Consider the following 12,887-nt stretch of genomic DNA (forward strand, 5'->3'; position numbering starts at 1 on the left):
GTAGCCCTGCCTTCACTATGCTAGTAACCCAATTCCTTCAAAGGCAAAGAACTTGCACCCTTATAAACACTGGTAAATCAATTCCTCATTGATAAAATAGAACTAAACCATTTTATCTTGTTAGTTTAGAAAGTTTTCTTTCATTAGATAAAATGCTGAGCAAGGGGGTAAGGGGGGGAGGAGGGGAAGAAATGAAGTGAATATTCGAACCAACAGAAGGATAAATCACACCAGCAGCACTTGTAAAGCTGAAGTACAGACCAGAGATTCAAAGAGTGCAGGGGCGGAGGTGGTGGTGAACTGTTCTGCATTAAATTATTTTAACTTTCATGTGGAACTGCTACAAAAAGTATAAACAGTTGCAGTTTTTCAGGACTCTGTAAATTTATATCCCAACCTCTGAACATCAAAGTGATAAATTACTCTCTAAACTTAAGCCCAGTTCTTACTCAAGCAAAACTTTCATTATAGCTAAGGAAAAAAAAGTTTTTCCTCTGAAAAAAAGCAAAGAAAAAGACATAATTGGTTCTTTTATATGGATTAAAGACCAGTTATACAATTTAGACTCTAGAAAGGTACACTAATAATCCTTAGAATAAACTACTTTCTCACGTGATTCTAATTTTACTTTCAAGCTCTGAATGGCCAAAAATTCAGTTACAGAACGAGAAGAAACAATGACATTTGAAATAAGAAAGGCCAATTCATCAATAATTTAATTACAAACACTCCTTCTTAACATTACTACTAATTACATACTTTTGATACTGAGTGTCTGAATGCACATCATAGCAAGTGGCAGTGCTTTCAACTCTGCGTACCTTGAAAAAAGCTAAACTAGTCCAGATTTTTGGATGGGAGACCACCAGAAAATCCAGTGGCTCTAGCTAGACTGAAAGATAAAATAGCAACTTGTAGAAGGCAATGGCAAATCTTTTCTCCAATGATAACAAGAAAACAACAGGGACATGTCTATGAAATCAACAGGAGTTGAACTCAATTTGAATACTTTTTTTTTCCTTTAGTTGAATGTAAAGTCAAATTGACAGTTAATTCCTGCATGCATGTTTATCGGACTATGACTGCATATTGATATTCCCAACATATTGACTATCACAGATAGAATTAGTGTTAGGATTATGCAAATTCTAATAAGGGGATGCTTGCAACATGTGAGAATGCATTGCTACTCTGGAAACTGCTGGTTGTTTCCTGCATGCATGTGTACACATAATTGCTTTGTCTCACTTTTTTCTCAGCATAGCAAAATGGCGATAATATCCATGCATACATGTAAAACCCTTCGGCGCCAGAAGCAGTTTCCAAAGCAGTTGTGTGAACCTGGAAAACTATGTGGCTGCTTTAATGGGTCATGGAAAGGTTTTATGTGTACCCTCTCAAGTACTGTGAAGTATAGGCTTCCAAAGTTTTCCACAACCTGATTCAACCTATTTCAGACCACACAGAACACAACACTTTCAACAGACAGTGAAGGAAGGGTCTTGCAGCCCTTCTAATACTGTTATATCTCCCATATGGTGAGGAATGTTGGAAGTTGTGGTTCAGCAACACCTAGGAGGCCACTGATTCTGCATCTCTTAATGAATTATTTCTGCTTGATATGCTCAAACCTGGTACTACAGCACATAGAACTTTGTGCAACTTATAAGTCAACACTGAACTAAAATACCCAAATGCTCCATCCTTTCAAGCACAGTTATATTTATTTTATTTTATTTATTTATTTATTTTATTAAATTTCTATACCGCCCTTCTCCCGAAGGACTCAGGGCGGTGTACAGGGCAATAAAATGCAACATACAAAAGTTAAAAATAAAATTAAATTAATTAGCCCTAACAATAAATAATTAAAATAAACCCAAACCCTTAGTCCAGGCCGGCCTGTTCAAACAACCAAGTCTTCAGGTCACGGCGGAAAGAGCGAAGGTTGGGAGCCGTCCGGAGCTCAACAGGCAGTAGATTCCAAAGGGCTGGCGCGCCCACAGAGAATGCTCTCCCCCTGGGGGCTGCCAGCCGGCAATCCCTGACCGACGGCACCCTGAGGAGGCCATCTCTGTGGGAGCGCACAGGACGAAGGGAAGTTGATGCCGGCAGCAGGTGCTCCCGTAAGTAATCCGGACCCATGCCATTTAGGGCTTTATAGGTCATCACCAGCACCTTGAATCTCACCCGGAGGGCAACTGGAAGCCAATGCAGCTCGCGGAGGAGAGGTGTTACATGGGAGTATCAGGAAACCCCCATCACAACTCGCGCGGCTGCATTCTGCACCAGTTGAAGCCTCCGAGTGGTCCTCAAGGGCAGCCCCATGTAGAGAGCATTGCAATAGTCTATCCGAGAGGTCATGAGCGCATGAGTGACTGTACGCAGGGCATCCTGGTCCAGATAGGGCTGCAACTGGCGCACCAGGCAAACCTGGGCAAAAGCCCCCCTGGCCACAGCTCCTACATGGTCTTCCAAACTGAGCTGTGAGTCAAGGAGGATACCCAAGTTGTGAGCCCTATCTACGGGGGGGGGGGTAACACCTCACCCCCCATAGTTATATGGTGGACATTATATTTAATTTTACAACTGTATGTATATTAATTTGAGTGGAGGTGCCACTGAGTTTAATAGGATCAACCTGCTAAAAAGTATGTTCAGGATTCCATATCATTCGTGTGTGTGTGTGTGTGTGTGTGTGTGTGTGTGTGTGTGTGTGTCTTTCTGTCTCTGTCTGTCTGTGTGACTCTGTGTGTCATATTCATGAAGGTTTGTAGCTAGCTGTATTTTTATCTCAAGAATTAATAACAGCTTTAGGCAGGAAGGGACCTTTACTAGTTTATCCTTCCCACTCTGACCTGATTATTTATGAGTGCAATTGGGCATAAGACAGACAGATAGATAAATTTTTGCTAACTCAATAGAACTAATGGAGTTAGCAGCATTATCAGCTGTCTTTTATTTAAAATGTTATGGCATGCTCCAAGAAAACCTAGGAAAGAAAATAACTGCTGAAGTATTGTGATAAACATTTTTTGTACAGCCTTTAGATGGGAGTCGGATCCATTCCAGTCAGAAAAGAAATTTCTAGCATGATAGGAAGTGGAGACAGAAGGCTAATACAAACTGATGACTCAGAAATATATATTGATTCTAAATTAATGCAAATACAACTACTGAGAAACTTCATTGGGTATGCTTATAAAGAAATTAGGCTAAGGAAAGTAATCTGACTGGCATGTTTTTGCCTATTTTGTAGAAAATCCAGTTTTGGGGACACATTATGCAACCTATCCTAACATCTCTTACAGGTCCTTCAGTCCATCCAGGAGAAACCAAATGCCCTTTTATTCCCTACGTGCAAATGACTGGCAAAATTTTAGCCCAATTCCACTTCAAGTCTTAACCCAGCATCACACAAAAAGTTTAATACGAATAAATTCTGAGCTAATAAGGTTCCTTCTTTAAATGTTGACACAGTATTATGCATATCCCATAAATACCTTCTGACTAAAATTCATCCCAGGAGATTGGCACCATGCCAGGGCTATTCATATTTACTGTATTTATATAGTACAGTTGGCCAAAGATAATACTGAAGACAAAATATGCCTTGAGATATATACAATATCTCTGGGTTTTCCTTTTAAATCTCTTCATTGCTAAAAATATTTACAATGAACTTTACAAAATGTCCCACAAAGACCTATCAGGGATCTGCACGGTGATATATAGCCAACTATGAGTATAATTAGAGCATATTTGTAATATTTGAGCTGTAGTCTTTACCAAACGCTAATGTCTCTGTGGTTTAAAAAAAGTTTCTTTTTTTTTTAAAAAAAAACCCTGAATGATTACTCTTTCCCAGGCCTTTTACTCTATGACCTCAGTGTGTTTGTAAAGATCTCCTCCCCTCCTACTACTACCACATTGTCTGCTTGACTGGTACTAGAAGACTTAAAACTTTTAAGGCTGAAAGGAATCTGAAGAGCAGCCTAGCCAGCCTTGTGTCTTCTCGTTTACATTGTAGCCGTTTCTTCTTGGCTGTATATGTTTTATTCCCTTGAGAATGGCTCACCCAGCCTAACATATAACTAGACAGCAGTGGAAAAATGGTTAACTCTTTTACTCTGATCTTCTCAACCAAGTATTTGCACAGGAAGCCTGGCTGCAAGCAAGCTGTGGGCTCTTGAACAACTGATGCTCCCTATTGGCCAAGGCCTGTAACCTCCACTTGTCCTTTTCTGCCGTTCTATTTCAAGTGGGGGGGGGGAGGGGGGGAAAGGGAATCCAAAAATGTTGGGGACACTTTTGCATGCATGCTAAGATAGCTAGCTCTTCAGTTTCCATGGGTAGTTTAATTTTCCAGGAAAAAGATGCGTAGCTGTAAATCATTCACTCTGGATAAGTGAGTGAACAGAGGATAACATGCTTCTTTCTAGGGCTCAGCGACATCAGAAAAGTGCTCAAAGAGACTGGGAGAGCGTCACCCTTATTCTCTTTGTATTTAAAATGGTAAACAGTTCTCCAAAGAAAGGAGTTTTTCCATAATGTTAGCCACATTGGGGGTGGGGAGGGCAGGGAATTGCATGTGTGGATGTGTGTACATAAGTACGTGTGCATTCTAATGCCTTGAGTTCACTTCTGCATTTCAGCATTATTGCCACAAATTATACCAGAGAGCTTGCACATCCCTCCTTGGCTCCAGCACGTTCTGCAAAATGTTTTTTTTCCCCTCAGGGCAGCAAGGGTGGAGTGTGTTTATCATAGACTTCTGGATGGTGCCTTAATTACAATAATAAAGCCCTTTGATTCCCAGGGTGTCCTCTTCCTTGGATTGTCATTTGACAATAAAAAGAAGAAAGAGAAGGCAGCTCACTGAGAATTGGGTGCAGAAATTGCTGGCTGGCACTCTAGCTCCCTAACACTCATTGGCGTGCCTCAGCAAGCCTCAGAGATACACCTCTGTAACAGTCAAAATAAATAGATTACTGAGATAGAAAATCTAGCATGGAGTTACCCAGATGGCTGCAATGCCTTCTCTATTATCTGCTTCTCAGAGATGATCAGGAATCAGTATATAGGCTCCATATAAAAGAAGCAGAGTATTGTTCTAAGACAGTATTTGGCAACTTTAAGAAGGGTGAACTTCAACTCCCAGAATTCCCCAGCCAGTACATGCTGGCTGGTGAATTCTGGGAGTTGAAGTCCACCCATCTTAAAGTGGTCAAGGTTAAGAAACATTGTTGCAAGATATTCCAATTCTGCTCCAGACCACAATAATCAGTTATGAGACTTCCATAGATTTCATAGTCTGATTTTCTAAAGAGCAAAAAAAGTCCACCATTTCAGAGAGTGAAGCAACAATCCTGTCTAAAGTTACCTAGGAGTAAGACCCACTGAACTTAATGCAACTTACTTCAGAACAGACATATATACAGGATAGCAGTATAACTTTGCAATGTTGTGCACACTTATGTGAAGATAACTCCACTGGGCTGGGGTTGTTTCTAGTTACGATGCAGAGCCTTGTTATTTTTATATTTATATCTCACCTTTTTGGGTATATAAGCACTCTAATTGACTAGACCTTTTTGGCCACAGCCCAACAGCAAGTCCAAACCGGAGCTGCAATTTGAATTCAAGTCTGCCACTGCCAACACTTAATGCTCAGCTTTTAGATTTGTATGAAGCCAACTTCTTCAAGCTCGCCCTGATCTTCAGAAGAGAGTCCATCTAATCAGATCCAGCTGACACATTCCCAGGCTGTGTCCAGGAAGCTGGCCTTAAAAAAATGTTGGAGGGAGATTTATTTTGTACCTGGAGAGAAGATGACCACAAATATGATGGACTATTAAACTGAAAAAGGGTTTGGACAAGTTTTTGGTAGGCAAGAAAAACTTGAGTTTCAGAGTCAGAAACCATTCTTGTTTCTCTCCATTCTCCCCACTTCTCACCCCCTCCTGCCCTAATTCCAACACAATCCAGCAGTGGCTAGAGAAGAGGAGGCCACAGGATGGAAAGAAGAGATAGGAGACTGCTAAGGCAATAGGAAGGGGTGGGGGGGGGAGTGGGCTCCTGAGGAGGGGGGGCGGAGGGTGGTTTTAATCCCATTTGTGATGTTTGTTGACCCAGGTGCTTGCTGAGAAAGATCCAGGATTTGCAGAAGTCTCTGACAAAGTGCTGAGGTGGAGAGGATCTATAAGGAGAAAACACTGGGGAGGGAGCTGGAGTTCCCAACTGAAGGAATATAGAGAAATATTACACAAGGAAGAATGACAGGAGAGAATCAGAAAAGGGAGCCTTCCAGATATTTCTGCTCCTCAAAGACACCAGCGGGCCAACTTTGGGTAGGGTGGGATGTTATGTACTCTTTAACAAAAGCTTTATGGGGACATTCCCGAGAGGCAAAGCCCAATTTGCATTTGTGTTCTCTGCTATGAAGTCTTTGCAAGTGCTCAGGTTTGGATGTGTATGGTTTATAGTTCTCACAGAAGGGTAAAAGACAGGCACTCTGCAGATGTTCAGAGGCACACGCATCTCTTCTTACTTTGCGTGTCCCAAGGTTACACCTTGGCACTCAAAACATTCCCAAGGGTTAGATGCAGAGCCTGGATTTCCCCATTTAACCTCGTTGATGAAACTTAGCTCACTTGCTTGGATTTTCATCCTGAGGAATAAAATGTTGCTAGTTGTGCTATGCTGTTTCAGTAATTGCCGAAATGCAACTGGTAGGTGGCTATGTCAACATCCTCGCTTTTGCAGAGGAAACCCCTTGTCACATTTTTAACATGTGGGGGAGGGGTCTGGAATGTCAAACAGCTGAATTACACTCTGGCCTCTCCCCCCCCCAATCTCTGTGGGACCTGAACCGCCAGGCACCCACCTGAGCTCTCAAGACAACAGAGAAGACACCTCTCCATGCCCCGCACACACCCCATCAGGCGCATTATACATATACAACCCTGCAACAACCAAAGCTCTACCTGGCACAGGCGCCCAGAATTATTCAGAGTAGACTTACTTGCCGACAGGTACTGACTCCCCATGTCAATTTTGTAAACTTCTTTGGCGTAATATTCCTCATCGCTCCTTTCCTTCTCGCAAGAGGCCGCCCTGTGGTTCGCTTTCTCCTGCAGCAAGTCCCTCGTGCTGTTGTAGATTGAGATGACCTCCGGAGGAACCTCCTCGGGCTCCGGGTACTCTTCCGGAGGGCTGGTGAGTTTCAGTTTGCTCAGGATCTGGCCTCGGATCGCTTCGATCCGCTTCCGCATGAACTGGTCCGTGTCTAGGGTGCTGCACGTAGACAGGGCAAAGGCCACCGTGGCCAGATCCAGGGTGAGGAACACGCTCAGGAGATAGCAGTGCATTTTAGAAAGAAGAAAAAAAGGTTTAAAAATGAAAAATAAAATAAAGCCCGAAACACACTTCTTTTCCCTTAGCTTCTCCCACAAAGAAAGGACCAAAATGTTTCCTGGAATTTTCTCCGTGGCAGTTGAAGGTGTGCAAACGAGGTTCAGATCTTCTTTAAAAAAACAAAACAAAACAACAACGAGGGATCGAAAGAATAAATGCAACCGATCGTTAGTCCAAATAGCGTATGTCAAGTTGCCAGTCCGCCAAACCGCTCGAATTGGTTGCAAGTCCTAGAGCGAGCTGGCGAGCAGATGCGATGCTCCAGCAAAGGTGGAGTGTTCAAACCAGCAATCTCTTTCTATTAAAAAAACAAAACAAAACAAAACAAACAAAAACCTGCAACAGGTAGCGCCTAATAAAAAAAGAGAAAGAAATGTAACAGGTTGCAAATGTTGCTTTAAAATCAGGAAAGCAGGTTGCCTTTTCTCCTCCCGGCTACCGAACAGAGAAAGGAGATAATAAAATCCCAAAAAGGTTGCGGGGGGGGTGGGGGCGGGAATCACCTCTGGTACATACAAAAAGTAAAAAAAAAAAATCTTAAGAGTTGAAGGAGTGCGCGGAGGAGGGAAAAAAGGAAGGGAAACTGGCCTAAAGCGAGGGCTCCGGAGACTCGGCGCCCTGCTGCCCACAAGCTCCCACGCTCCAAATTGAGATGGCACCGACTGGCAGGCGGAGGAAAGTAGGTCCGGGGTGGGGGGGGATGCCCCCCTTCTGGGAATCAGTGCGTCGCTCCCCCCTTTTGGCCAGGGGATTCGTGACCAGCTGCGAGCGGAGGCGAAAAGCGCCCACGTGTGTAGAGATGCGTGTGTGTGTGTGTGTGTACGCGCGTGCTGGCGCCAGGACAGACCCCGAGACGCGCCTGGGACAGCTGGGCGCCTTCAAGGTGGTTCTGCCGGCTTCCCTCCCTTCTCCTCCCGCGACTTTTGCTCTTCGACCCCCCCCCCACCCCCCACTAATCCCCCTTCGCGGCGTGGGCAGCGTTCTGAGCGGTCCTGCCTTCCTAGGGACGGCCGCGGCTGTTTGCATTAACCGACCAGCTCACCTCCCTCCCTACCACACTCTCTCTCTCTCTCTCTCTCTCTCTCTCTCTCTCTCTCTCTCTCTCTCGCTGGCGACTGCTGGCTGCACGGCTTTTCCAGGCTCTCCCTCTCCTCCTCCTCCTCCTCTCCTCCTCCTCCTCCGCTTCAGTTTTTTAAAAGCCAAACCGAACCAAGAAGGCAGAGCTACCGCTGTTTCTCCGAGGCTTTCGTGATTCCGCCCCCTCCACCCGCGCGTTTTCTCCTAAGACTGGAGATTGCAAAGTTCGTTTTCCGCCCTCGCCTTGGCACTTTTCCTGGCGGAGTCGTAGGTGGTGTGCCTTTTCGTCTGTTTTGGTGTTTTGTTTTTTTTTTGGCCCACGGCTCCCTCCTTCCCCACGGAGTTTGAAGAGATGGGGGCTGGCAGGCACGCCGCCCCTCTCCCCTCTTCTCGGAGCCCCCCTCCCCCTCCCCCCCCACACACACCGTGCTCAACTCACGGCTTTCGCCCGCAGAGAACCTCACGCACTGCCGGAGAGGGCGGATTGATAAGGTTCTCTCGGACCGCGGGTGGGAGGGCGTGAGTGTTTCCACTGCCTCCGCAAAATGACGCGGTGAGGGAGCCGACAGACTTAAGTGACCGGGCGGATAAGGACCCTGATGCCTTCTTGAACCTGGGCTATGTCTTGTTCTGTTCCAGGGAGGTGAAAGACCGAGGAAGCCCGGCAGGTCCACATCAAAAAGATGGTGGTAGGAAGTGCCTTTGGCCAGGAGAGCTCGGGTGTTACCGCGCGGAGGTAGAGGTGCTACAGAGGTGCAAACTAGAAAGGGCTACCTGGTGCCTTCCAGATGTTTTAGACTTCAACTCCCACAATTCCGTTGGTGATGGTGTCCGGGGCTGAAGGGAGTTAAACTTAAAACATCTGGAAGTCCAGGCGGTCAATCCCTAATGTGAACTAAGAAACAATAAAACGTTAAGATTTAATTAGTCTGGACAGAGCAGGCAGACTCATTCCCACTTGCTCCAATCTGGTTCCCAAATTTGCACTGTCTGTGATTCATATATTCCATTCCAAATGTCCTCTTTCTTGCCTCCATTTGTAGAATCTTGCCCAGTTACAAAACTAAGTTTCTACATACTTTTTGGCATGATTTGTGCATGCTTTTAAAAAGAAAAAAAAACCTTGCCAAATGTTCAGTGGCTGCAAGCTCCCAGTTGTTGAATGGCTTCAACATTACAGGGAAATGATCTGGTCATGATCTAGTCATCTAATATTCTTATATGTCAGGGGTGGAGATCACTCCAACTACAGGAGCCACATTAAATATAAGAAATGGAGTGAGGGCCGTGCATGTGCATTTTCAGCCTACCCACTTTATGGTTGGCTGAACGAGAAAGAGCCCAAGTGTATCTTCTTCCACTTTCACTGGCAAACTGCTTGCACACCTGTTACACTAATGAAGATAAAGCAAAAAAAAAAATGTCCTTCTGTAAACGTAGTCCTCAACTGAGTCCAAAATTTCTGTTGTTAAGTGAGAAAGTGAGTTTTCTCCGTTTCATGACCTTTCTTGCTACAGTTGTTAAGTGAATCATTGTGGTTGATAAGTTAGTAACCCGATTGTTACATGAATCTGGCTTCCCCATTGACTTTGCTTGTCAGAAGGTCACAAAAGATGATCACATGACCCTGGGACACAGCAAAGGTCATGGATATGAACCAGTTGCCCAGCATTTGAATTTTGATCATGTGATCATGGGGATGCTGCAAAAGCCGTAACTCTGCAAAACTATCACAAGTCACATTTTTCAGTGCTGTTGTAACTTTCAATGGTGACTAAATGAACTGTTTAAGTCGAGAACTATCTGTGCATCAAATACCCCCCCAGCTCCAGAGCACATGATTGATGGTTTGGTTGGGTATGTTACCCTACTTTGGAAGAGCTTCTCCAGCATACAATAATACAAATTCCCACTTACTAATTGGTAGATTGCAGGAGAGGGCAGTTCTCATGACATGCACATAGTTTACCTTAGTTCAGAGGCCCCCAACCTTTTGGGCACCAGGGACCGGTTCAATGGAGAAAGATTCTTCCACGGACCAGCGGGGTTGTGGTTTCATGTGCTGCCTGCATCCCACAGATGGGGCTTCGATTGTTTGCACGGCCCAGTTACTGGCATGCCTAGGCCTGGTGCCGGTCCACAGACCGGGGGTTGGGGACCCCTGTCTTAGCTGAAGGGGAGCTTTTCTGCATGGAATCTGTTCCCAGTTGTGTATCCTCTTCTCCCACTGAATTTTAGGACTGGGGATTCTAAGCCTCATTTCTGTGCCCTGAATTTTTTTTCTCCAATCATTTAGGAATCTTGTCTGAGATTTAATGAAAATATAGGGTTTTTTTCTGTCAAGCTTTCCCTTGAAGGTGGCATCTTAAATCCAGGGTTATCGTCTTGAAGGCTGTATCACATAATCCATACAGTTTAATGGCAGATGCATATGAACATGAAGCATTCTTCCAATGCTTCCTATATTGTTTTACTTCTTTATTAAGCTGGGGTGCCAGCAAAGTAAGTGAAAAGTAACTATATTGTTTAAATAGGTTTTTAAAAAGTTTTTATGTTTATAATGGGTAGACATTTTGCACTGGTTCAGCGCAATTCAGGCTCTTTGTCAGATGAAGAGGTTATGTCCACATTTCCACAAAAAATCTGTTTAGGGGATGAGAAAGATTCCCAAAGGACCACTTCTTCAAGTGATGTAGTTCCTTCTTTCCAGGTATAAAACCTATTTCAGTCCATCATAACTATTATTAATTTAATAGAAGAAATGACTCAACATGAAGGTCAGCATATGCTTGGCCAATTGGTTAAAACAGATTAACCAATGCCTCTTTTTGGCCACATTCATGTTAAACATGTTGGATTAATTTCAGTTTAATGTGTTGTACAAATTGAGATGCTGTTGATTTCTAAACCATGGTTTGTGGCAAAGTATGTAGTGGTGATTTAAAGCAGTGTCACTATTTTAGAAATAAATGCCATATATCAACAGTTAAAATGTTATATCTTTCTTCATTGTTGGCTTCCTTCTTTAATTAAAGGACATTTTTTCAAGTTACCTAGAAGTCAGAATAAACATTTGCAGAGATCATATAGATGCAAAGTAATATGAAGATAAGATTTGTAGTAATGTTTATCTGTTTCATGTTTCTTGCTGAGTACAATTGGTTCTTTTCCACATATTTTAAAAATAAAACTTTACTGCAAAAATGGAGACACCTAGAAGATTGCTAAGAATCTTGTGTTTCCTTTTTTAGGAAAAAATATGTGATCTTTAACAATTTTGAGGTTTCTTTTTATCCTGATTTTGATTAAAAATAATGACATATAAAATAGAAAAAAGCCACTTTATGCAACTGATGACCAAACTGTTATGTAAATAGCCATATTTTATTAGCTGAAGGCAATTAATGAAGAAATGTAAAAATTACATTATAATTTCCAAAATATAACTTGTGGTATAATGACAATTTCCCATACTTACTGTTTGAAAAGTAACATGGGCTTGAAATGCTCAATCTAATTGCAGAACATATTCATATACCCTGTCTTGTTACATACTACAGCTGTGCTTCAAAAAGGATATTATTTTGGTTGGTCACATAGTCAGCCTGATGTTTAGACTGTTTGGCATTTTTGTTAATCTATTGAGCCCTTCCCAAGGATCTGGGATAGGCAGATGATGGTGTTAAAGGATATATTATTATAGGATGTAAGCTGTTTCAAATAAAGGTGCCTAAAGCAATCAACCATAGTGATTTTGATAGTGTTCAAGTGGTGCTCCAGTTATTTTGGGATTGCACCCAAGGCATCTATTCCTATTTGTACTATCTTTGCTTTCTTTTGCCGCAGTTGTTCCACTTCTATTTACAGATCTTTCTATTTTGTGATTTTCTCCAGTTCTATATTTATCACCTACTATAATAATGATAGTTATGCTGGTTATCAAGCAGGCTAGATCAGATTAATGTCCTGGTGGAAAAGTTCTTAGAAATACTACCTTGCTACCTTAAGTAAAAAAAAAAGATGATTGCTTGATGATCATCCCAATTTAGGATCTAAAAGCTAAATGAAATTTGGAAACCCAATTTAGGCATGAAACCAGCTGGATGATCTTGGACCAGTCATTCTCAGCCAAAGAAGGCAATGGCAAATCACTTCCAAATTGCCAAGAAAACATTAGGGATTTCTCCAGCTAGTCATCAGGAGCCAAGATAAACTTAGCATAAAAGGTACACACACATACACACATAATGTTAAGACTTTGGTAAAGGACTGCCAGGACCGTGAGCGACTGACTGAACAAGTCACAGCAGCCTATTTCACAGATACTATAAAGCCACAATGGATGGGTTTGCAAACCATAAGCCAAATATCCAAGTTTTAGCTTTAAGTGGCAT

General features: G+C 43.0%; 1 protein-coding gene across 1 annotated transcript in view; it reads right to left on the bottom strand.

The window, feature by feature from the left end:
• The window catches only part of TGFB2 (transforming growth factor beta 2), a 90,500-nt gene extending 82,178 nt beyond the window's left edge, over nt 1-8,322 (bottom strand). Inside the window, exon 1 of the mRNA XM_081314756.1 lies at nt 7,025-8,322. Coding sequence (XP_081170882.1) covers nt 7,025-7,370 — 346 coding nt within the window. The 5' untranslated portion in view covers nt 7,371-8,322. The remainder of the gene's footprint in view (nt 1-7,024) is intronic.
• Nucleotides 8,323-12,887: the final 4,565 nt, after the last annotated feature.

The sequence above is a fragment of the Vipera berus genome (genome assembly GCF_964194415.1).
Source record: "Vipera berus genome assembly, chromosome: 1".
Lineage (NCBI taxonomy): Eukaryota > Metazoa > Chordata > Lepidosauria > Squamata > Viperidae > Vipera > Vipera berus.